The 25,518-nt window shown below is 40.7% G+C and overlaps 3 protein-coding genes across 10 annotated transcripts in view; 2 read left to right on the forward strand and 1 right to left on the reverse strand.

The window, feature by feature from the left end:
* Positions 1 to 1,529: 1,529 nt before the first annotated feature.
* On the forward strand, positions 1,530 to 5,891 carry tril (TLR4 interactor with leucine-rich repeats). Its single transcript, XM_044138749.1, has one exon. It carries the CDS (start codon positions 1,789 to 1,791, stop codon positions 4,267 to 4,269), a length of 2,481 nt encoding a protein of 826 aa, XP_043994684.1. The 5' UTR covers positions 1,530 to 1,788; the 3' UTR covers positions 4,270 to 5,891.
* Positions 5,892 to 5,922: 31 nt separating this feature from the next.
* Positions 5,923 to 23,619, reverse strand: LOC122843739 (cyclic AMP-responsive element-binding protein 5-like). 8 transcript variants are annotated; one of them, XM_044138752.1, is made up of 12 exons: positions 23,006 to 23,450; positions 22,413 to 22,471; positions 20,867 to 20,933; positions 20,462 to 20,555; positions 18,142 to 18,251; positions 17,563 to 17,807; positions 12,424 to 12,550; positions 12,068 to 12,139; positions 8,404 to 8,799; positions 8,013 to 8,285; positions 7,654 to 7,762; positions 5,923 to 7,021 (listed from the first exon to the last, which is right to left on the reverse strand). In XM_044138752.1, exons 3-12 carry the CDS (start codon positions 20,918 to 20,920, stop codon positions 6,885 to 6,887), a joined length of 1,617 nt encoding a protein of 538 aa, XP_043994687.1. In that variant the 5' UTR covers positions 20,921 to 20,933; positions 22,413 to 22,471; positions 23,006 to 23,450; the 3' UTR covers positions 5,923 to 6,884. The 8 variants fall into 8 exon arrangements, 7 of the variants coding, with proteins under 7 accessions (XP_043994687.1, XP_043994689.1, XP_043994686.1 ...); XM_044138754.1 differs by lacking the exons at positions 22,413 to 22,471; positions 23,006 to 23,450 and adding an exon at positions 23,485 to 23,619; XM_044138751.1 differs by lacking the exons at positions 22,413 to 22,471; positions 23,006 to 23,450 and adding an exon at positions 23,481 to 23,610.
* LOC122843741 (juxtaposed with another zinc finger protein 1) overlaps positions 14,555 to 25,518 on the forward strand; it is a 40,014-nt gene continuing 29,050 nt past the window's right edge. The window contains exon 1 of the mRNA XM_044138759.1: positions 14,555 to 14,657. The gene's annotated coding sequence lies outside the window, so the exon portion shown is untranslated. The remainder of the gene's footprint in view (positions 14,658 to 25,518) is intronic.

The following is a 25,518-nucleotide window of genomic DNA, read 5'->3' on the forward strand; positions in this document are numbered from 1 at the left end:
TTAACGTGAAACGTGGGAAACTCAACAGCAAACCTGTAGTTGAAGCAATGTGTGGGTAGTAGGTGATATAAGAACTGCTGAGTCGAAATAAGCAAATAATAATAATAATAATAATAATAATAATAATAATAATAATAATAATAATAATAATAATAATAATAATAAATAGCCTTTTTTTTTAGAATAAAATAGATAATAACATCAAGTAATAGTAATTACCTAAATTAGTCAAGTACATATTTTTTTAGCTAGGATTATTTACTCTTAGCATCATTATATAAAATTAATAGTATCCGTTACTATTAGTTTCAGAACATTTTTAACAACATATTATATGGAAACATAGACTTGCTATTGCACCGAATTATTGTAAATTAATATACGTTGTTTCTTTTTTTCTTTTCAAATCTAATTTGAAACTATTTTGCTGGGACCAACTCAGACTCTTGTGAAGTTACAGTTGTTAACTTTACAAGAAAATGCATCAAACCTTTTTTGAACCTTTGAGCCCTGAAACCCTAATATATACTGGATTTTACATCTCTTTTTTTATCTTTCCATCTTCTTTGAAAGTCACAATTGTCTTGGTAACTAAATGACTCCTTGCACTATTTTTGAGTTAGTGTAAAGTCTCTGTATGTTACGTTGACGTTTATGGTTAGGATGTGACATAAGGTCAAGAGCTAGAGGAGTCAGTCAGCACCATTTCTCCAAGCCGCTGACTCCCGTGTTTATCATAAAAGTGCAGATATCTTGTCATTGCGAGCTAAACATCTGGTTCCGAAAACTAATGCACAGGTTAAGTCATTCCTCTCTGTCTGTAAAATTATGGACTAAACTTTCATCCACCCCCCTCAGACTGTATTTAGGCTCCCTGCGTCTCTCTAATTCACATTCGGTAAGTCTTTCCAGCAGTCTAGCAGCACGCCCTTCTTAATTCTTCAAAACAAATGCGAACCATCTGTGCTCCCTATGGTGTGTTCCCCCATCCAGCCCCGCAACAAACAGAGGGCTTTAATGAGAGAATGTAAATCACATTACAGACTTCAAGATGATAGTGACTGTACAGCGCGCATGCAGACTAAATGAGTGGACTCTCACTGAGGGCTTTCTGCTGGGTGTATCCTGGGGGACAGAAAAACACACCTCACGCTCAACTGATGCTAGGATTGTTTTTCTAGCTTTTATAAAAAGAGGGATCCGTTCGGAGAATTAAAAATAAATAAATAAATAAATAAATAAATAAATAAATAAATAAATAAATAAATAAATAAATTCAGGGGGGTTCTCCTTGGGGTTCCGTATGAAGGAAATCTTCCAGCGTCCGCTGTGGATCACCCCTCAGTGGGTTGCGGGGGCGCGCGCGCTCAAATGTCGGTCAGAGGGTCTTCGGCTCTTTCGGGGACGCGCGCGGGGTGCTGAATCTCGTGCGTAAAGAGACGAGGCGTGCACATCTGGCTCCGGTGGGGTCGCAGAGTTGCAGGGGAGGGACTTCTTCATCGTGTGTGTGTGTGTCTGCGCGTGTGTGTGTGTGTGCGCGTGCTCTGTAATTCGCAGCAGATGACCACTTGGGGGGATGGAGGATGCATTCGGGAGGTGAGCAGCACCAGAGCACGTTGGACTAATGGAACAGCTTTTTTTCTTTTTTTCTTTTTTTTTTGACGAGTGAGGAGCAAAATGCTCCTGAGGTGTGCGCCGCTTTTCGGATCACGGCGTGAGTCATGGAGGGGTCGCTCCGCAGCATGACAGAGGAGCGGGGCGCGTACACCTGAACAACGAACGTTTGAAATGGATACCAGCGGCTCCTCCTTGGTGGGAATATGCCTTTTCCTGCTGTCGCTCGGTGGGTTTTCATCTTCCTCCCCGGTGTTGGATTTTTGTCCCGAGCGCTGCGACTGCGTGCACGCACTGCACCTCGTGTGCGCTAACCGCGGCTTGCGCGCTGTGCCCAAAGCAGCCGCGCGGGTGTCAGATGATGCGCTGATCTTAAGCCTTGGGGGCAACTTCATCACGAACATCTCCGCGTCAGATTTCGCACGGTACTGTAAGCTCGTAAGGCTGAATTTGCAGTATAATCAAATAGCAGCCATTCACCCAAAAGCATTCGAGAAGCTGTCCAGGCTAGAGGAGCTTTACTTGGGGCATAATCTTTTAACAGCTTTACCTGCTGGAAGTTTACAATCTTTGAACAAGCTATCTACTTTCTATGGGAATGACAACGCCATTAAGAAAGTCCTACCGGAGAACTTCTTGAACTTGGATAATCTTATTAAACTGCGCCTGGATGGCAACTCGTTAGAGGTTCTGCAGGACTCTGTTTTCACAAGTTTGGCCAACCTTCAGTACCTTCACCTGGAGCACAACAAACTGCATCACATCCACAGAAACGCTTTCTTGAAACTGACCAACCTGCGCTTTCTTAACCTGGCTCACAATAAGCTGTCAGCCCTCACTAATGTTCTGATTTTCTCTCACCTCAGATCTCTGACTGTTTTGTTGCTGTCTGAAAATGAAATTCGGCACATTGGAAACCACGTCTTCCAAAACCTGAAGAAGCTGTCCAGGCTTTCCCTCAGTAACAACAGGATTTCTGGCGTGGACAGAGACGGACTGAGGGGACTGTCAAGCCTCAGGGAGTTTCTGATTGATGGCAATGAGCTGGAGGAAATTAAAGCTGGATGGCTCGACCCTTTGGAGAGGGTTGAGGTGCTGGACTTCAGTCACAACCGGCTTGTCAGCGTGGATCCCTCCGCCTTTTCTAGACTTACATACTTAGAGGTGTTGAGGTTGAAGAACAACCTTCTCTCTAGTCTGTCAGGTGAGATTTTTGCCTTCAACAGCGTTCTTCAGAACATCGATCTTCATGGCAACAATTGGACCTGCGACTGTCGCCTTGAGGATTTGAAAAGATGGATGACTGCTGCTCATTCTCAGCGAAAGCTTTTGACTGTATTTGTGCAATGCCATTACCCGGAAACTCTGAGGGGGAAATATCTGGACTATGTGAACAGCTCCCAGCTGCATCCCCTCGGGAACTGGAACCATTCCTGTAAGAGTGGATCTGGGCCTGAGGACAGTCGGGGAGGAGGCTTACGTAAGGAACTGGATGGGAAAGATGGAACAAAGTTAGATCAAGAGGGAAAAGGTGAGGAGAATTGGATGGAGCTAGGTGACAGAAATAAAACAGAATTAGGAGAAAGAGAAGGTTTAACACAGCTTAACAGAGGTGGGACAGTGACGAGGAGAGAAGGGGAGAAAAGGAAAAGAGGTGGCCAGGTAGAGGTAGAAATCCAAGGAGACCAAGGCGGTCTGGAAGCAGCAGAACCTTCTATTCTGAAAGGAAAGAAAACAAAGAAAGAGTCACGACCTGCTACAGAGGCAGCTAGTAGACGTACCAAAGGAAGCCACAGGTCAAATGTTATCCCTAAGATTGATCCATTAGTCACGTCCAAACCAAGTCATCCAACAAACACATGGCTCAGTACCAGCGAGCCTGTCCAGCCAGGAGAAAAGTTTGATCTCCTGAGGTCAGATCGAGACAAGGCACCACCTGTTATCTCAGACCCTTGTGTGTTCAACCGACATTTCATCACCAATGTTTCAGTTGATCAGGTGACATCTAGCACTGTCACCGTTTACTGGACAAGCAGAGATCATCAGCGCTACTCACCAGGACCAACACCAGGCCTACACGAAGTCCACTACCGGATTCTGTTTGACCGGTTCGGCAACCCGGACCGTTTCCCTCGCTACGTCTATGCCGGAAGAGATTCTCGCTCTGTGACCCTTCGCGAACTCACCTCGGGAGTGACCTATGTGGTCTGTGTGGAAGGAGTAGTTGGCGGATTTGTGTGCCATGTGGCACCCCGTGACCACTGCGCAGGACTGGTCACCCTCCCCGAGGTGGCCAGCCGTCAGGGCAGTACTTCTCTAACCTCTGACCTCCAGCTGGTGACGGTGGTGACACTGGTGGGAAATGCTTTGCTGCTGCTGGTCATCAGTGGCATCTGGCTTGGGCGGAGCCTCAGAAAGAGGCTGCAGAAGAGGAAGTCAGCCGTCCATGTGCGCCACATGTACTCCACGAGGAGACCGTTCCGTCCCACGGTGGCAGCGACCTCCGTCTCCACAGACTTTACCAGCTACCAGAGCAGTCGATCAGCGCGGCTTGCTCCCCTGGAGGAAGGAGACCTGATTGAGTTCTCTTGTGACCGGTTTTTAGACAACTGTGGTGTTCGCAGAGACGGCAATATGCAGAGATTCTGCGACTAAAACAAAAATACATGGAAATGCACGGTATAGAAAGAAATATTTGATTTTGACCAAGTTGAATTCTTTGAAAAAATACAAAACAAAACAAAACTGTTTTTCACTGTATACACCCTGCAAAACCAGACCACGAACATTTGTTCTTGGTTGACTCTACTTACTGAGAACAATTTCCTTCAGCTGTTGCACGGCTGAGCTCATAATGATCATTTCAGACTGCAGAGGAAGTCCATTTTCTCAGACTTCCTTTTTCCTTAATGAGGCCTTTTCCTCTGTCATTTCCTTGCACCTGAGAATGTCTCAACATATGTGATTTTTTTATGAGTGGATGTGTGCACATATTGGATGTTGTACCACTGATTTCAGCGATGGTGCTAATACCCAGTTCACAGACATGATATTGTCTAATATTTGTACATTATGTGATGAGGGCTGCTGGTTGGCAGAGAAACACCTACTGTTTGTTTTATGTTTTATACGCTTTGTGAAAAATAACTGTCATTTAATATTATGCAGAAAATAAAACAAAAAAAGCACAAGGAAAACAGTATGCAGACTGGATTTCCTGTGTGGACAAGTGCGTACACCTCTAGATTGCTCATAAACTAGTTGCTGGGAGCAAATGTCTCCAACAATATGCCTAAATTGTAATTTGTGGACAATTTAATTATGTATGATATACTTTGTGTCTATGTGTATTGATTTATTTGGCAAACCAAAAGAAGTGTAAATTTATATACCCACACAGGACAGGTGAAACACACATTGGAAGAGGACAGATTTGATATCTGGACTCTGCGGTCTCTTTTTTATTTTTCATGTAATGTCATACTGTAACCTTTAGGCATCAAAGTCCATTCATGTTGACGATACTGCTGAAAACTATTAATATTTTTAACATCTGTTACTCAGAGCTTAAATGTAGACTACCATTTGTATTTCAGAAGATGGGACAATAAATCTAAAGGTTTAAAGAAAAATCTGAATTGTGTGTGAGGCTCATAGTGTTAATGTCAGAGAAGTTTGGCAATGGTTAGTGTCTTTGTTTGAGTCAACAGGGTGGAGTGCCTCCTTTGGAGTCCCAACAGACAAAAATCTGTGCACAAAGAAGTATTTTAAGACCACCAGAAGGTCAAAGAGTCAGTCATTCAAGGTAATCTAAACTCATTTTCAATGTTTTACATGAAATATTTGGCTTACTTTGAAGTAAAGTTTTTGAACACTCACATACTTGAATATGAATGACATGCCAATTGAACAAAAGGGAAAACACCACTTTTAAATGTTTGTGCAACGATATATTAAGAAATATTTATGAGCGCATGGCTGGAAAAAAACTAAAACTGCTTCGATTTCTTTCGGTCACAAGACGGTGTAACCACCGAAACGGACGCTAGGGGGCAGAGTGAACCGCACAGTTCCTCAAGCAAGATTTTCCCCCTGACAATCAAACATTCCAACTTTTTTCATGAATGAAAAATGACATAAAACCAAATGGTAGGTTGAAACATAAATCATCTGAGTGGGATTTAGACATGAAGAGCAATTTGTAGTTACTTAGGTGACGATTTCATTATGTAAGAAAAACAAATATCATGCAAGAAAGCCTGTTTACAATCGTTCTTTCCATTTCTATGGTTCTGGAACACAGATTTCTGGTTTGATTGACTTTATTTACAGGAACACATTTGCAATGTTTAAAATAACATTTTGTAAAGAAGTGGTTTACTTATTAATAAACAACTACATTTGTATTATTCATTGAAATTATCATTATCATTTTTTTTGCTTCAAAACAAAAGGCATAAGGTGTGCAACCAGCAGCTGCAAAGTTAGTTACATATAAAAATATACAGGGCCTTGCAGATTTACTCATACTCCTTGAAATTTTCACATTTCAGTACACTTTCATTGCATTTTATTAGTTAGAACCACACAAAGCAGTGTAGAAATGTACAGAGGAAGGGGGGAGATTGCATTTAACGGTCCTTTTTCTGCAGTTCTGGCTTTAAGTCTCGTGGGGTAAGTCTCAGGCAGGTTTTCCTTCAGACTTGGCTTGTTATGCTCCCTCCACATTTCCATCAACTCTGTCCAGTTTTGTTGTTCCTGCAGAAGAAAAACATTGGCACGGGATGATGCTGCTACCACCATGTTTTTGGAAATGGTGTGTTTGGAGGGGATGTACCATTACAAAAAGTCCCATGATATATATATTTTTTTTATTAAACTGAACCCAGGTAGACTCTATTTAGAGTCTCTGACACTATGTTTTTTTGTAAAACATTTTCTTTCTCCAACTTACATAAACATATGAATAGTTTTGCCGGCACCATACCGGTTAGGAGTTGCTTTATTAAAGTTAGTGCAAAACATGCAGAGATTGTCTGTGTTTGAATCACCCGTGAGTTGGAAGTGCAGGTTGGATTCATGTAAACAGCCCCAGATATTTTTCTCATCAACACAAGAGTCAAAGCTGACATCATAGTTTTGCAAACAAGACTTGTTTTAGCACTTGATATTAAAAAAAGGTCTGCTGATGATGCCGGTAAAACAGCTTCGAGTCCCTGTGGATTTACGAATCCACTCGTTGAGTTCAGAGCTATTATCTGTAGAGGGGCTTAGAGTCCAGAGAGGGGGCCGTGTCCGATGTCGGATCCGGCTGTAGAGGAGGTGGAAACGCTGTTGTGCTGGATGGCGTGTGGCTGAGTCTCAGGGTCTGCAGGGGTGGGACTCCCTTCTGGACTCACCCCTGCAGCTGGACACAGAGACATCTGTCAAAGTCACCGATAATGTTCGGGTTGTCCGCTGTCGGATTGAGCTTTGCTTTTGTATGTTTAACAGACAAATAAAAAACCAACTACAGCTCGGGTCATATGAAAACATCTCTTTTTTATTCTTTTCATAACTGAATACTGTACATACAGGTAAAAAGACAAGAATAGAAATATATGAATATAACATAGGCTATCATTGCATAATAGCCGCTTGCAAATCTTTTGTTATGACAGTCAGTTAAAGTTTATGTTGGACATACGCTTTAGGCTGCCTGGAGTGCGACATGTATGGTTCTTTGAAATGTAAAGATGAAGGATCTTCCTAAGCGTTTGATCGGCTCTCCTGAGGAACAAAAGTGCATCGCTAATATTTGGTGAATGTGGCGTTAGAAGCTGATTTTATTCCAAAGTGCAGCGGGACACAGTTTAAGGTCTCTGAATGAACAGAAGAGTGCTTTATTATAGCGAAACAACATGCAGCCATGTGGTATTCGTCTATTAGCACTAAAAAGAAACAATGTGCCTCAACAATAACCTCAGCAGTCATTGATGATGATCTGGGAAAGCTGCTGGGCTGTCTAGACAGAGGTGCAGGGTATGGGGTTTTACTCACTGGGGTACCCCTGTGCCTCCCTCTGCCGAGCAGTGACAGGACAGTCCTTGTGGGTGAGCAGGATCTGCTTCAACTGGCCAACCTCTGACCTCAGTGACGTCACCTCGTTCTGGGGATGCAGATAGATCTGATAAGTGTGATGCTTTGCAGAAATATGCTTACCTGCCAAACTGTTTTTTTAAAATTATTATTATTATTATTATTATTCAGAACTTTCAGAGTTTTATTTGTTACAAATTCTCACCCACTACTTCGTCTTTGGCTATCACATTAAATCCCAACCGAATGCTTTGAAGTTTATTCTTCAAGTCTGCATTCTTTCAGTCTTAGAGCCTTGCAAAACGCAAAGCATTGCCCACCTGCAGCTGTAGGTTTGTGTGCGTAAGCTCTTCTGCCTTCTTCTCCAGTGACGACACCCACAGTTTCCTCTTTTGTCGGCAGCGGGTTGCTGCAGCCCGATTACGCTCCAGGAACTTTTGCCTGCGCTCATCAGGGTCCTGCTCAGCCGATCTTCTTCGACGGCTGCCACCTCCTCCTCCTCCACCGCTGCCCCCACTGCTGCTGCCGCTGCAGCTTGCCTGTGCTGCATGCTGAGAGTGGGACGGTTGCATCTGTTGTGCAACTGGTGATAACTGAAATAAATAAATAAATAAATAAATAAATAAATAAAACATCGAAAAGTAGCATCTCTTTGCTTGAAAGCACAAATACAACACCAACAGAAACTGCACTTTGTGTGATGCATTGCACCTGTGGTGGGGCGGATAGTGGGGGTGCAGGTGGGGAGTTCTGGTGCAGGCGTGATGGTGGTGATTGGTGAGAATGAGAGTGTGCTGCGTTCCCTGACTGGTGAAGTTGGAGGCTCTGAGTGCTTCGTAGGTGTTGTGGAGGTGGGGCATGGCATCGCTGCTGGTAGGTGTGGGGCGGAGCTGCAAGCTGTGGCGGTTGATTGGGTTGGTGATGATGATGGTGATGAGGGAGGTGGAGATGGTGAGGATGGTGATGTTGCTGTTGCTGTAGTGGAGTGGCGTGGTGGCGCTGTGACATCATCTCCATCATGTGACCCATGGATGTCACAGGATTGTTGATTGGGAGCATTCCCGGGTGTTGATGAGCGTAATGATGCCCCATCGTCTGTTTGGGTCTCTGAGCACAGGTAGAGAATTAATCAAAGAATAAGCCATCGGGCTTGTGAAAAATCTTTTTCAAGATGCTCTCAGTCACGCCAAACAGGACCTGGTGAGGTGAGCGAATCTTCATTGGTGCAGACAGAGTGTCAGAATAGCATAGCACAATAATGGTAAAGGTAAGGCTAAGTAAGGGTATGATTGCTTCATTTGGTTAGCATTCCACATCAGTTGTGTATATGTGCAAAAAATGGTAATTGCTGCTTAGTTAAACTTGAAACAAACTGAATGTGAATATGTGTATTTTCATTAGAAACTTTCAGCCACGATTTTGATCATTTGTTGACCAGACCTTTTTCCTGAGTTTTAGTCACCCCACAAAAATTAATAAATTATAAATTATATATATATATATACTTCCTATTTTTAAAAGGAAAGTTGGCTTTCTTAAAATGCACTGTGAGTTAATAATTACTTCATGTAATTAATTATACACAGTTATGTCTCACCTAAAATCAATATTGCTGGGGGGGAAAAAACAACAAACAAACTACTGGGTTAAAGTATGTTCCCAACCCCATGGTTTTGTCCTTGGACCAATTTATCTCACAATTTTTATTATTAACATAGCATCTTAATACATTTATAAATCCCATAGTTATACTGATGACACAGTTCTTTCGTCTTGTGCAAATTATTATTTATTTTTAAACTGGGCTTCCTATTCTTCTTATTTACTTCAAAGTGACCTGCTGTCATGTGCCACAAAAGAACATAGATAGTAACGATGAATAAATTATTTATTTATTTTGATATTTTGGCAAACGTTGATCGACTATACAAAAATTTGGTATTTCAAATTTACCTTAAATCTGTACGTTATCGTTAAATCTGTAGGACGCTCTTGGTTCAGTGTGAACGTGGATTGGGGACATTAGTGATCATAGGTACATGCTGAACCCAAAGGGCACACAGGTATATATTTTTTAACATGTTTTTGAAGTGTCTGAAAATACACTAAAGGTCTTTACAAAAACAACCATTGGATTTTGTCCATAATTGGAGTTTCTTCTTATGATCTCAGACAGTGTTGACAAACGCCAATAAGAGGGATAATGTGTTCTCATACAAATGGTGCCATCTGCAGCTTGATCCCTTCACACTTTATTATTCCTGTGTATCATCTGACTAAAGTGACTGTACGAGCTAAATTAAACCCCATCTCACCTTTCTCCCACACTCTGCGAGATAGGGAGAGGTCATGTTTGGAGCATGACATCACCTCCCTCCCAACTCCCAATATTACTATCTGCTTGCTGTTACACAATATTTCTTTAAGAGAAGAGGCAGTCTTTCTCCCTCTCGCTCGCTCTCTCTTTCTCTGTGTCTGTCTCTCTTCACCATTCAGCTACAAAAAAAAGGGCACATTTAGTCGCTGCCAAGGATGAGGTCACCGAAGTGACCGTGCCAACTTTACCAGCCAGCCAGGCCGCCAGTCAAACAAACACACACACACGTAGCAGGACGGGGCATGAGTATTTCAGCTCTGTTTACTACATAGAAACAGCATGACACTGGGGCTGCTGATTACATCATGGGTCTTCTTGGCCTAGATGACACACCGCTTTGATATTTCTGTCTAGTGGGATCAGTGAATGAAGACATAAAACTTTACATGAAACACTGATCCACTTGTCGAATGTTTATTTTTCCACCTTAGCTGGTGCACTGTTACTGTACAACAGAGGCATGTTAATGCACCTCCTGTGGTTTTAAAGAGGCAGTGTCCCGTTTCACACCTGGGAATGAATAGTGCCTGATAACACTTCAAGCCACTGCATGAGTATTGCTCAGCTTTTGACATCCGAATCATCGTGGATGTTCACAGCCAAGGCTATGGGTTCCAGTACATTGTAGATTCAGAAAGGTTTGGTTTTGAATACAGCTCTTGGGTCTCCAGATTATTCTTTTTTTTATCAGGTATTTTAAGGATCTTCAACCTTCTGGGTTTTCTGGATTGCATAAAGACATTAAAAGCCAGATGTGACTGTGAAAGGTGAGATTCCTTAACTTTTTCCTGAACTTTCCACCAGTGGTGGGGCAAGCTGCAGTGACAACACTTCACGACAACTATCACATCAGGTGACTATGGGAAAATGGGAGCTGCTGGATGACTATTGAGCTACAAAAAATATATCCAGCAGCTTCTGAATGTTAAGTAACAGACATGTGATACCTACAGACATGGTTGCTCAATGTCTTTTTGTTCCCTTTATCATACGGATGTCTTTAATTAAAGAAATTAGCTCAAATGTTATAAGTGACCTATAGCTAACTTTTGACTTTGACCATGTTTGCAGAAAGCTAATGTTTATGTGTTGCTAATGCTAAGTAAATCTTGGCAGTTCTCATCTATACTGACAAGTTAAGAAAACTGGCGTCACTGTATGAAACTCATATCAAGAACTCGCTATCAAAGTTCAATGAGACTTTTGACATCTTATTCCAAACAAATTTGGGAATTATTAAAGAAATGCCCAAAATTTTTAGGAATGAGGTTTGGATGAATTCAGTGCACCAGCTTTCTGGGAAATTCATATTTGCTTTGGGATAGTGACTCATGTCAAATGCCAGTTTGTATCTTATGAAAGCAGCGAGATGTAGCAGTCTTCAAGAACTGTGGGGACATGTTTATGGCAATAATCAAACTCGATTTCTTTTCTGTCTTCTAATAACCGAGTGTAATTTCAAGATCTGAGTTTCACCCGTAGAGGAATGTACCAAAAACTGTGACTTGTGGTACGTTGAGATTCACAGCACTGCCCACAAATGTGCGTCAAAATGGTCTGTGGTCAGTCACGGAAAACAAAACTTCATATCATATTGCGTCTTGTTACATAATTTTTTATGTATTTATAGTTAAATGTCTGTACGTTGAGAGCAAAGTGAAACCAAAGTCAAATTCATTGTTTGTGTGCACAAACATAGCTAATAATGCTAATTCTGATTCAACATATCATATTGGATCAGATTATACTTAAACTCCATATATCAGATCTCACTGTTATATATGTTGCATTGTATTGTATTGCATTGCCAGTACCGTATCACATTGCATAATGTAATTTTTGTATTGCATGATTAAACCAAGAGAGAATGTATGCTGTAAAATACTGTATGTTAAGTTTACAATCTAATTCTACAAGAGTGCATAAAGATGTATTAGCTGATATCTTTTTTTCATAAATACTGATGATTTTGTAGCAGTCAAAAACATTCAGTGGTACCTGAGGAGAACAACAGGAGGGGTTTTGAACAGGAGCTGGCATGCCCATTGCACAGGACATCTGCTTTTCTATCTGATGAAGAAAAAAATATTGACACAAATATGAGAAAACAACACAATATCACCTCATTATTAAAAAACAGAAACGCCTCCTGTCTTTGTCACGTCCGTTTAATATCCGACACTTTCGACAAACTCATCCAAACGCAAACAATTTCAACGACGACAGCAAATATTCATAATTCTGCGAGCATTACCTACTTATACAAGTAGTCTCCCCATCACTTATAAATAATCAATCATGCATAGGCGAAACTGTGTGAATGTGAGGATGACAATAAAGCCTCCGATACTTACAGTCATGTGCTGAGCAGATGCCCCTTGCATGGCGGGGTCTGGCAGGGTGCCAGGTAATGAGGCTGGCAGAGGTTGTCTGTGTCTGTTCCGCATTTGAAGGAGGCAGGACAGCGCCCCCGGAGCCGGCCTGTGGTCGATCACACAGAAAGGAAAACAGGTCAGTCCAGGAAGCTCTGCTCAGCTAAAGTTTCATCGACCCTGGTTCAGAAAGAGGCACAAGTTGAAACATTTATGGTCGTGTTCACATGGGAGGTACCTGCTTAGTAAAACTTATACAAATGTTCATGACAGGATAAGGCCTTTATGACGCTGTTGGTTATTCTATAGGATGAAAGAACAGCAGCAAAGTTATTAGATCTTGATCTTGAGCATTTTTTCCATATTTTTGGAAAGTTCATCTTTATTTCTAAGCATTTAAAAAATACTGCAAAAATACCATATTTGCAAAGATAAAAAAAAAGACAAATAGGAAATGTACACTGAGCAAACAGTGTAATAAAGAAAACACAAACTAACCCCTTTTTGAAACCTCTCTTATTTCAAATAAACCTATAAAATTTTCATAAATTGTTTTAAAAGGTTATTTTCAAAGCATATCCCTATTTCTGTGTTTGATCAGTTGTTGCCCTGAACTTTTGGAGTCTGAATTTTAACTTTAGGAAGCTTTCTGTTTGTTTGTTTGTTTTTGGGGGGTTTTTTTAGCTTGAAACTTAGGAATTTCAACTGCTGAATAGAGAATAAACACACTACCACCATGACAGACATTAAGGGAAATAATATGTTCATTCAATATTGGTGTAAAGAATCTGTTCAGTTAAGTTACATTTTGCATTTATTCTTCCTTTAAAATATTTTTCGCATAGCAAAGATTGTGTCTGTGTGGATATCTTTGGGGTGTATATCTTTTATATTTCCTACCTTTGAGATTTTATTTTTACAGGTTCCAGTGGTGAGTCAATGCAATGTAATTTAATTCTGATATGCACCAGCTGGCCTATTTTTTTTGCAAGACAAAATATTCTATTCTATTCCAATTTTCTTAGAGCAAAACATAAACAAAAGTTTGTTTTAGATCATTTTTACTACTTCTTTTTATTCCCAGAAAACCTTTTGGACAAATAGAAATAATACAAGGCAGATATAGACTATGCCATTCTGTTACTAATGAAGACAAAATAATAACATAGGAAAATAACTTTCAAGCAGCCAAGAGATAAATGTCCTTCAACATACTGCGATGTGACACTGTGAAGCAACAAATTGAATAATAAGAATTCAAAATGGGAAAGCAAGGAGAAACACACTAGAAGAAAATATGGTATACTGAAAGAAGTGGGAGAGTGAAAGAGAGCATGGAGGCTTGGGGATCACAGCAGGGATGCAGAACGTTGGGTGTCATGTGCTGCTGACCTAACCGTTCTGGCTGAAGGCCAGTCGGATAGCGTGGCTCTCCATGGCTGCTCTGATGTCATCAGCTAGGATGTCATCATTGAATCTGGGAATTCACGTCTCCTTTAACATACAGGCAAGTGCAGGCGAACCAAAGCAAGCTTTACATGGCCTCGTGTCAGACACTCAAAAACCCGTTTGCCATGGTAACAGGTCGTAAACATAACTGGAAACAGTCAGAATTATAGTACGGACAACATTCGGTAACACTTAATTGGTTTCACTGACTAGCACAACGTCTGGATTGCGTGGCACTGATTTACTGCGTCGTGACTGACTGTCAGCTCTCCCTCCACACTGTCCTGTCATGGCCTGCCTGAGCCACAACAGATGTTTGCAGCTTATTTTGCTGACTCAGCTAATCATCGGCAGAGATGTAGCAGATGTTTTGTTTATGTTCCTCACGTGATCCAGTCAGATATATAGGTCAGCAGATAGGAAGATCTAAATGTCAAATGGACATTTGGGATGAAAGACAAACAATGTCCTGTGTCACCCTGCAAGTATGATGTCAGTTCGCTTCTCTTTTATTCCTTATCCCAATTTAGGAACAACATATCTTTTTTTAAGCATGTTTTAAAAGAAATAAAATAGAATTATAATAATAACCTCATTTTAGGTTTTCAAAAGTAATTATAGAATGTAAAGACCAAAATGTTTGCATTTTTTCAAAACTCTTTGGATTCTAACTGCTTGGCCTAAATAAGTTCAGAGACCACTGCTTTATCTTCTAGAGATAGTACCACTGTTTTTGTAAGGACCTACAAGATTATTGAGATTATAAGGTAAGACTGCTGATCAGCATGCATGCTTAAAGCACTTTTCATTTAGCCTCTGTGTTTTTGTGATGGAAAAATATATCTCACAAATCCAAATGATAAAATCCCTTGTACTGGTGGGGACAGGTTTGCTTTAAAAGTTTATTCATTTGCTGATCTTTTGTTGTGTGTCAGCTATTTGGACAGGAGTAAGCCTAAAGTAGCAAAGAGACAGCAAAATATACCTTCATACACAGAGGGTCCCTGGTATTTGTGGCCGTTAGGGATCACAAGCCCCTCTGATTAGTTAAAATCCGCAAATAGTTGACAGTCCCTCTAAAAATGCTTGTAAGAGCCTATTTTGACAGTTCAAACATCAAAAACACCTTTGATATTTATTAATATGCACAGCGGAAACTGTCTTAGCACCACCGCACAAGCTCACAACAGTCGTCCTTATCTCCGCTCTTTGGGTAGCAGCCAGTCACCGTCAAGAAAACTAAATCCTGCTCCTGGATTGACTGGTTTACAAACAGCAGCCAAGCACATGTCAAGTAGCATTGCACCAAGGTATCTCCGCTTGATTTGTCATTTGAAGTTACGTTCCACTGAAAAAATACACAAAAAGGTGCATCTGCGAATACTGAACCACAAATAAGCGGAGGTCCACTGTGTGCTAGAATCAAATGTCTTATTGTATTGTATGGCATTGTGTCATGATATATTACGGTATGGCTTTGTATCTCATGATTGTTTCATATTTTATCACATGATATTTTAGAGCATTGCAATATGGTATACAATATAGTGGAGTATTGTACGGTTTTGAATTGCATCTTCGTATCTTGGTAACTTTACTGTGCGTCACGTGGAGCTGAATTGTCTCATATTATGCAGTACACATCATATTTAGACGTTAGTTGCGGAAGTACAGACTGATTGATTGATTCATTGATTGATTGGTAACATATCGCAAATTCGCCAACTAAAGGAAATAAAAAAATACTCTTAAATAATGCGGAAAAACTACCTGAAATCCACAGGTTTATGCTGCGCATACAGTATTTCAAGCAGAAGTTCAATAGTTCAACCATTCAACCATTCAAATTTGTGGTTGTAATCTGATCAAATATTTTAAAAAATTTAACTTTAAAGTTTAACTAATTTATCATGACTTGGGCGCTGGACGTTTGGGTAGGGTTTTCTTCGGATAGAACCGGTATGTTTTTTCTCTCCGTTCCGTTGTTCTTATAAATTTACCTTTCCATCTATAATATAGATGTTCTCAGAAATCCCAAAAGATTGAGTTTCTCCCGGGTTAACAAATCTAGAGCCAAACTGTCTGGCAGAGTGGGAGCAGCTGTTGGGAGCTGGTCGGATGAAAGACAGGAACCTCCTCTAATCTGTCAGTTGTACTGGGTGATAACCAGGGAGCCAAGGAAGCTGCCCAGGCGCTGAGAGACTCCAGTCTGATTCAGAGTTTTTACAGACACAATAGAGGCGGTTAGTCGGGCACTGGGGCGGGTAGAGTCAACAGGACTGAGTGGGCGTTATGCAGCGGTTCTCCATCTGCACTTTGTTCCCTCGGAATGAATGTTTGATCTTTTTCTTCCTTGCTCTCACTTCATTAATGAGGTAATGAATTATGCAGAGGAAAATGCCGGTCGCTGCCCGACAGAATGAGTTACAATATGTCAAAAGCAGGAACGGAAGAAAAAAAATGCGTGTATGTTGTGCGCTGTGCTATTGCAGACAGTAAAGTACAATGCCTTGCAAAGTTTGCTTGCATCATAGGTTTTTCAAATTTTGTCACATTCTAAACGCAAACTGATTTCACTGGGTTTTTGTATTTGTCCCTGTCTCTGTCTTTCTGTCCACTTTGACTCATTTCCTTTCCATAACATGACACTGTCACAGCCATTTTTTCATTAAAGGGCTTAGAGTATTGGGGTACAAAGTTAGTTTCCCACAATAGATTTTTTGCATGTACGCCAGAAAGTTTAGTTCTGGTCTCACCTGAGCATCTTCATTCACATGTTAGCTGTAGATCCTGCATGGCTAAATCCAAAATTTAAACAGGACTTATCAGGAAATCCTTTCAATGGCCTTCTTAATATTATTGTTTAATAAAGACAAGATTTTAATATTTGTAGTTCATATTGAGTTTAATTAACAGTAGGGGATTCTATTTACTAATTAGGTGACCTTTGAGACAAAATGGCTGGACTTGATTTTATGTCGGGGGATTGGAGTATGCAGGCACTGAATGCTAGTCAGATTTTATGAAACCACGTATTATCTTCTTTTACTTTACAGTTATGCCTTACATCCTTGGCCGGAATTAGAAGAATAAGGAGCCCTGGGCTGGAGTCAGTTTTAGAACCCTTTCCTAAAAAAATAAAAATAAAAATAAAAAAACCTTTTACTCATGCAAATTAAATAACGTTGTTAGGCAGGTCAACCCATTGGCAGGTACAAATTGGTGGATGGTCTGGCCCCGTGTTGGTTCCAAAAAATTGTGTTATAACTATAATTTTCAAATATTTGAGTGCTGTTTAAATTAATACAAATCTAAACACCACATGCAGAATGAGACCATGTGTTTAACGTGAAGTGGAATGTTTGTAAAACATACACAACAACAAGAGTACATTTTCTTTTTGGGTGGGGATCCCCAAAACCCGGCACTATTTTGTCGCAATGGGCTTTAGCCCTTGCTAAAGTCTGACTCATCATTACATTGTGCTGATTTACTACATTTAGCCCCAATAGCATAAATTCAAGTTTGTGGTTGGAAGGTGACATAATGTGAAAACGTTCAATGATCATGAAAACCTTGGCGAGACGCTGCAAATAAACATGATACGGATATGTCATTTGGAACACAAGTGTCTGTGTGTCTATATATAAAGCAAAGTAAAGCTATACTCACCCTGAATGTGTTAAGGTGGAGGGAGCCTGGGTGATCACTGATCCAGATTGAGAGGCGCCAGAGGAGCAGGACAGAGCTTGCTGGGCAGCCAGGCTGCAGCTCGGTGCCATCATTGGGCCATGGCCCTGGGGATGATGCAGCGGGGCCTGGGGGTGATTGAGCGGCGGTTGGGGAGGGTGCTGAAGCTGAAGCTGGGGCTTTAGATGTTGCTGATTCATACAAGACGGCCCATTATGAGACAGCGTCTGAAGAGGACGAAGCAGAAGCAACAAACCGGTTTGGATCTTTTTGGAACTCAGAGCCAGCGTCAAGGTGTGCGCCTTTGCGTTTGAGGGCCGGCTGTTTAATTTAGAGGGTAGAATGTGATCTCCTGGTTTGTCTTTCCTGCAGCAGGTCGGATATCTGCAGTCGACTAATTGGGTCTGACTCCCTTTATCACCCCTCCCAAACAAACAGCCGCTCAAGGCACACACCGTTACAGACTCCACAAGCAAACTTGCACAGGTCTGCACTGTCTCGCATGCTGATTGGACTCTGGTTTTCAAAGAGTAAGAAGAAGCTAATCCTTTGTTTACTTACCTGTTTGTTATTCTCCTCTTCCTGGGCTTGGAGAAACTCCTCCTCGATCTCCTTGAACAGGCCAACCTCTTCACAGTTCTGCAGAAATCGCGTTGGGGTCGGAGTCTGGTCTGAAAACATCACACGCAATCAGATGTTTAAAAAAAAAAAAAAAAAAAAAAAAAGAGAGACGGATTTCAATTTTTTTTAACATAAATTCATCCCCCACTGCCCAACTTCTCGCGGTAGCCTCCGCCGTTCGAGCCGATGCGTGTTCTAAAACCAACTGTCATCCAGGCTGTAATGCAAGGAGGAGAGAGACAAGCCGAGCTCCCAGCCTGACTCCCTGATAATATCAGTCTGTCTCTCTGAGCCGTCTAAACATGCAGGGGTCAGGGGTCAGCCGGGCTCATTGTTTTGACACCAGATTTCCTGCAGGAGGCGAGACAGACTGCAGGACACAGGACCCGGGGCGACGGTCCCACAGGGGGGGGAGGATCTGTGGAGGTTAGATCCCACTCTAATGTTTACATCCAGAGAGACAGCTGATCCTATGTTAATACATCTCACCGTGCGACAGCATTTTGGCTACATAGATTGGATATTGTTGGCTCACTGGGTCACTTAATTAGTAATCACAAAGTTGCTCACCTTTTTGGCATTTTTTTAGGGATCTGGCACGGACACGACCATGAATTTGTCGCGCCAAATGCATAAAAAAGATCTGCTGTGCTGATGAATACCTACGTTTTTATTATTTTATAGCAACAACACTGACCCTGTTTAGACCATCACAAGACAATAAAAACCACAGGGTGGCTCCATAACGAAATAGCAAACAGAAATGGAAAATGAAGAGGTCATGATCCAATAAAAACAGCTCCAAAGTGATTTAGATTTTACAGGTTTTATGTAAATGCGTTACCTAGGTGACTCCTTAAATGACTATGGTGAATAGTGTCAACGGTGGCTAAAACATTTGAACTAAAATACTACTTTTTCATGCAACTATCCTAAAGATCATTAGACATGTTTAAAATGACTTAAAAAGATGCTGAGGCTCACGGAGGCAGTCTAAATTTTTCACTGGATGGAGGAAAAATATTTTTAATACCTCAAGGCGGATGTAGCATTTTGCTTGCTGCTGGGCTTACTTCAACCATTATATCTGCTAATTGGTTCATCGTGTTCGATCGTTAGAATATTGTGTGCAAAAACGCATGAGGATCAAAGAAAACAGTAGTTTCACATTCGCCTTCAGTGTAAAACAGAATGTTCTGTAACTGTGAGGCCTGTTGTTCCACAAAATTACATGCTATTATTGTACTATTATTTATTTATTTATTTATTTATTTATTTATTTATTTATTTATGTTTTCAGAATAGAAAATCAATCCACACAATTTCCATAAGTAAAAAAACAAAAACAATTGAATGCACAAGTTTACATCTGTTGTTGTGAATGCTGTCTAGTTCACACAAGGTTCTACATTCTGCACACAGGATCAATATAAATAAAAATTTACCCTAGAAATGAAATCATAAAGGGCCAGACAGACCACACACATAGTCTGGCCAATAACAAAGTCCTGGGGTAATTATGGTTTTAAATTTAACCATTCTTTTTGACGGAATAGAGCTCATTTAAGAAAAGCCTGGAAATTTTCCATCGAGCTGAGATCAGGGATTTGGGGTTGCCATTCCAAACCATTAATGTGTGTTTGTGATCATTGGCCTGTTCGAATGCCCAACTGACCAAAACTAGTGTTCCCAATCAGAGGAAATTGGTCCAAAAGCTCCTGAACAGCCAAAAAAAAAAAAAAAAAAAAAAAAAGGAGTGTTATCTATCAGGGGGCATTATGTTCAATTTTAAAATGTTTGGACTCACTACAAAAAAATCTAACCTAATCTAAATGCTTTTTATTTTAAATTTAAAATTGAGACAAAAAATAAATAAATCAGACATCAATCATCCTCCTGTTTTTGTTTCTGAATCAAACCATGTTGTACCTATCCCGGCGTGCTTTATTGTGCATGCTGCAACACGAGCCCCTCTGTTTCGCAGCACGGACTACCTGAGGGAAGGAAACCTGCACCGGGGTTATCAGATCATATATTGTGTAACGTATCGTTATCTTTTTTTTTTTTTTTTTTTCATCCACCTCTCAGTTTATAAAAGCAGGCTATCTCATAAATGTGCAGCTGGTAAAAACAGACATAAAAGCTGATTTTGTAACAGCTTTGATGACAAGTGTTCCTCCTCCCATGTCGAACCGGGAGGAGAGAATAGAACGGCATGCAAGATGCGGTCACCTCAGGGAGGTGGACGATCTGACCTCACCTGAAAAACTTATGTCCGTCTTTATTGGGGGGAACTTCAGGGTCATCTCATGCTTGTGTCTGTGAATGAGCAGGTGCTCCTCTAGCTGGAAGCGCTGCAGTCCACCGGAAAGAGGAAGCAAAAGAGTCGAGGCATAAATTGCTGAAGCACATCAGCTTATCTCTCTTATCGCAAATGGTCACAATGCTCTTAATCTTATCGGTATTTAAGAAAATATGACTCCTTTGATGAGAAAAGGATGATGTCACATCTCCGGATGCTATTTTTAGAAGCTGTTTTATTGTTTGTTTTTTTATTATCCTTAATAGGTCACGTAGCTGCGTGATTAATTTCCATAAGAACAAAAAGACATAAATCGTCAAACTCGTCTTTGCTAGAATGCAAGTCGTGCTGCGTCCTACTGACCTGAGAGCAGCCGGGGGCGCCGCACACATAAGGCCTGTCCTGTTTGTCATTCATGTCATCCACAAGCCTACACAGACAGAAGAATCAAGAACAATGTGTCAATGTGGAGCCTTGCCACCGAGAAGGGGAACATTAGTCGTGCCTCACAGGACCGATAATTACACTGCAGGAAGAATCGTCTGAAGAGAAAAGTAACACAATAGAGGTAAAACATTATTTACTGGAGTGTGGAACGTATGTGTTGTGTATTTCTGCAGATGATGGATCTGTTGTTTGGTTTTTTTGTTTTGTTTTTTTTTTGTAAAAAAAACAACAAACCGTGACACATAAAGGTGGCGGCGTCATGCAATGAGAAGACGTCAGTCTACCAGCTTAGGAATTTATGAGAAAATGACATAAAGTGTTGCATCAATTTCAAGTAAAAGAAAAAGTTATATGAGAGGGAACGCTGCATAAAACCCTAAAGACACCCAGTAAAGCACGGTGGTGGCAGCATCACACTGTGGGGAAGCTTGATGCTATTAGTCTATGATAAGAAGAAAAGATTACACAAAGTAGTGTGTTATTGTAAAGTAGTAAAAAAATCATACTGTTTTTTTTTGTTTGTTTTTTTGCCGCAAAATAGAACTTTTGAAACTAATTAAACGTTTTGGTTTTTATGGAAAACACTCTGTGTGGAGGAAAACTAACACTCTAGATCACCCTGAAAACACCATCCCTGTTATGGACTATGGCGGTGGCAGCATCATACTGTGGGTACGCTGCCACGGCGAAGCAGCTCAGAGTTGTTGGAAATGTAAACGAGGCTCCAATTGTGAGCGAAAAGAGGTCGTATGTGTGCACCCCAAACGTTTTAGAATGTAAAAAAAAAAAAGAAATAGTGGAAATAAAAGACTGAACGGATTTCTACCTTAACAAAAGGAGGAAAAACCTTCAAAGCACTCGAAGGGATCTGCACCTGGCCATAAGCGCCGCACGCTGGATATTGAAGTCCTACAGCTTTCTGAGCCGTAAGACTTTTCATGGTTACAGTGCAGAGATGTTGCTGAGTGTAGTGCCTCCGATTATGCTTTCAACGGGTGCACAGCTCACAATACGAGCGCTGAAAGCACGGAGGCACACCGGGGCTTGCATCAAGCCCTCACAGGACGAAAGCATCAACACAAACGCGGGGCAGAGAAGATCACCTCTATCGGAGGGCGCTATAAGTTTCTGCTAGTCCTTCTCTTTCCGTCTGACAGCAGAGGAAGAAAAACTGAAGTCTCCGGCATCAGGTGTAACCAGACGAGTTGAGTGTTGATGTTGAGGGGAAAGAGTGAGAGCTCTTGAAAACACGAAAGCAACAGAATATGCCTCCTTAAGTAGTGTAAAGAGTGAGGAAGGGGTGGATGAGGGTGTGGGGGGAAGAGCAACGCAAGGGTGATGGAGAGAGGAATGGAAAGGGCAAGGGGCAGTGACTATGGGTGGGAAAAGAGGCAGATAGAATAAGGAAGGGTGAGGGAGGGCCACACTTCAGGGCCTACACTCCTGACAGGTTTGAACTTGCCTCAGCTCCCATTTTCCAACCTAAGGCAAGCAGAGGTGACTTCATAGGTGCGTGGATGTCTGTGAGTAAACACGAGTTACAAAATACGGCAAATAAGTTCACCAGGTCCCGATAACAGATAGAAAATGGGCAGTTTGCACGATCAGCTGAAGGAAAAAAAAAGATTACGGAGCTGTACACCTTCAGGGACATGAAGCGTAAAAATTCCCCACTTTAAGTTCAGATCATTTAACTTGCTTCAATCTTTTATCGCAGCGTCACATCAAGCAGTACTTGCACGAGACTATAGCAGACTCAGCACATTTTCAGCAAAATCCTTCTGTCAGAGTGATTACATCACTGCAGAATGATGTCATACACGCATAAATCCTACATACAACAACGGCCAATATGTTGCGACTTTAAGAGGGATTAATTTGAGTTCTGAGTATACTGGCAATCACTTTTCCAAACATTTAAGACAGATAAATCAAACATTATAGTCCACCGTTTAATAATAACAAATGGAACAAAACACATGACTTTTAGTAATTTTGAGGATTTAAAAAAATTTAAACACGCTGTTCAGATGCGTTCAGAATGAACCAACTTACTGTCTTTTAAGGTTTCCATATTTGATTGAATCTGAAATTGAGCCGAGCCTGAGGTTCGCAGTTCATTCAGATCAAATTCAAGCAGTTGGTTCCGGCCGGCAAATCCAGTGTCAGAACAGGACCATGACCCGGTTCTGTCCCACAGCTCACTAAAAACAACCTGTTCAGAAAAACAAGCCCGGCCGGCCGGCACAGCTGTATGGAGAGTGCTGTCACACCCCCCTAAATAGACACGGAGCGCTCAAGCCAGTCCCGCTTGCTGATGAGACTTCACCAGGACACCTAACCTTACAAAATGTCCCGCCGCCGGTAACTTCTCCAACTGGTTTTCATAAATGAACGGATAAATTTAGACGATATAGGAAGCCGTCCCGAGCCGCGAAGAGCTCACGAAGAGAGCCGAGACCGGCGCCTGCTGCCGCTTGTTGCGCGGTTTCCAGAAGTTTTTGTGAATGAAAAGTAGACGCAGGCTTACCTACAAGTGGAGAGAGGGACGAGCGGCGCTCCAGAGAGGAACCACGTTGGACTGGAGCGCGATGACAATACGTTCTATTTACAGAAGCATTACATCACCCTCCCGGTGACGTCACGTGGGATTCCTGAACTTCTAAATCATTGCGGTCCCGTACGGAGCGAAGAATTGAGGAGGAGAAAGGGGGCGGGGACAGGACGCGGGCCGGTAGGGGGACGGAACGGAACGTGAGCGTGCTGGCGTACGTGGCTCCGCCGACAGACAGAAATGGGACAGACCGGGAGGGCGCTTTTTTTTTTTGTCTTTATTTTTTTCATGTCTAGTCTATAGTCATTACAACTTGAAAGTTGACCCACAAAATGGTTTGGTTAATGGCTAAAGAAACCTTTTAAAACCATTATTATTATTATTATTATTATTATTATTATTATTATTATTATTATTATTATTATTATTATTATTATTATTATTATTATTATTATTATTATTATTATTATTATTATTATTATTATTATTATTATTATGTAGTCTTATGACAAACATAAATAATGCATGATTGAAAATAAATAAATAAATAAATAAATAAATAAATAAATAAATAAATAAATAAATAAATAAATAAATAAATAAATAGCAGTATTGAATTATTGACTGAAGAAAAGAATGACCTGTCCCCCATCTTCTCCTGACTTAAATCCCTATTGACAGCAGAGTTATTGGATTGTACGTTTATTTAACACAGTCACTTTAATAAACTTTTTATATATTATATAGTAAATAAATGTGGGGTGACATCAGCCATCTTCTATGATATACAGTACAGACCAAAAGTTTGGACACACTGTCTAGTTGAATTAAATTAGAAAGTGTGTCCAAACTTTTGGTCTGTACTGCACTATGTTGAAGCAGCAGCTTATCTACAGGTGAGAAGAAGTGATTAGATGGTAGGTTATTTGTAATGACTGTGCAGTTTTTATTTCCTTACACTGTTTCTTACTTTTATTTTTGTGTAAATATGCAATATATAGATATGCAATGCTATATTCCCCCACTTACTTTAACTTACTATTGTGATTTCTTCACTTGGGAAAATAAATAATTATTCTATTCTATTCTATTCTATTCTATTCTATTCTATTCTATTCTATTCTATTCTATTCTATTTATCTGAATGTCACAACAGGTGTCCCTCAAGGCTCTGTATTATGCCTAATACTTTTGTCAATTTATATGAAAATTAGGTCAAAAAGGACCATGGTGCATCTAATATCATACAAAGTCAATGTTCTGATGTTTGATCATCTCCGGGTTGAATTTGACACCATTTACTCTTATAAAAACCAACGCTGTGCCATTTCCAATTACAAATTGCAAATTCACTGTACTTCTAGTGGTAGATGCATTGATATTTTAATTAATGCAAAAAAGTATTTTAAATTACACACTTAACATAATTAGAACAAATGCAAATTATAAGGTTCATTCATAGAAATAAGTCATATTTTTCATTATAAACAAAGAAAGGACTTATTGAGGTCACATTTCTACCTCACACTGACCATGTTAACGTTATCTGAATGCTCCTCTTTAGCTCTTTGCAGATGTTAGATGTTGTTTATCATGAAGCACTGAGATACATCACAGGATGTAAACCTCTAACCGACCATTGCATGTTGCATTTCTTGTTTAGATGGCCTTGATTCTCTATAAGCAATCCTCTGAAAAAACCCCCCAAACATTTACTATCACTGACACTGTCACTTGTATTTACCATCACTGCATCTAACTTCTCTATATATACAGTATATCAGACTCTGCTTATAGGCTAGTTGCATTAGTGTTTCTCCAGTATGTACAGAAGAACTGCCTTCTCTTACAGTTTTAAGGACAGTGGACGGTTGTTCCCGTTTTTGATGTTATTATTTGTGTCTCCTTCTTTAATTGAATATTTCCCATTTCTTTGCAAATGCGTCATTTCCTGTTGTCTATTTTAATAATGTTGTTGTTGTCTGTGACATATATTTCTATTGACAATTTGACC

The sequence above is a fragment of the Gambusia affinis genome, linkage group LG14 (assembly GCF_019740435.1).
Source record: "Gambusia affinis linkage group LG14, SWU_Gaff_1.0, whole genome shotgun sequence".
Lineage (NCBI taxonomy): Eukaryota > Metazoa > Chordata > Actinopteri > Cyprinodontiformes > Poeciliidae > Gambusia > Gambusia affinis.

Bases quoted from the DNA above. Each gene is read 5' to 3' on its own strand.
- tril (XM_044138749.1), top strand. From the start codon at position 1,789: ATGGATACCAGCGGCTCCTCCTTGGTGGGAATATGCCTTTTCCTGCTG.
- LOC122843739 (XM_044138754.1), bottom strand. From the start codon at position 20,920: ATGAATGACAAACAGGACAGGCCTTATGTGTGCGGCGCCCCCGGCTGC. The intron at 12,551-17,562 runs GTGAGTATAGCT...GATCGACCACAG, and splicing joins TCCACCTTAACACATTCAGG to GCCGGCTCCGGGGGCGCTGT. The intron at 7,763-8,012 runs GTGGGCAATGCT...CTGCATCCCCAG, and splicing joins ACACAAACCTACAGCTGCAG to AACGAGGTGACGTCACTGAG.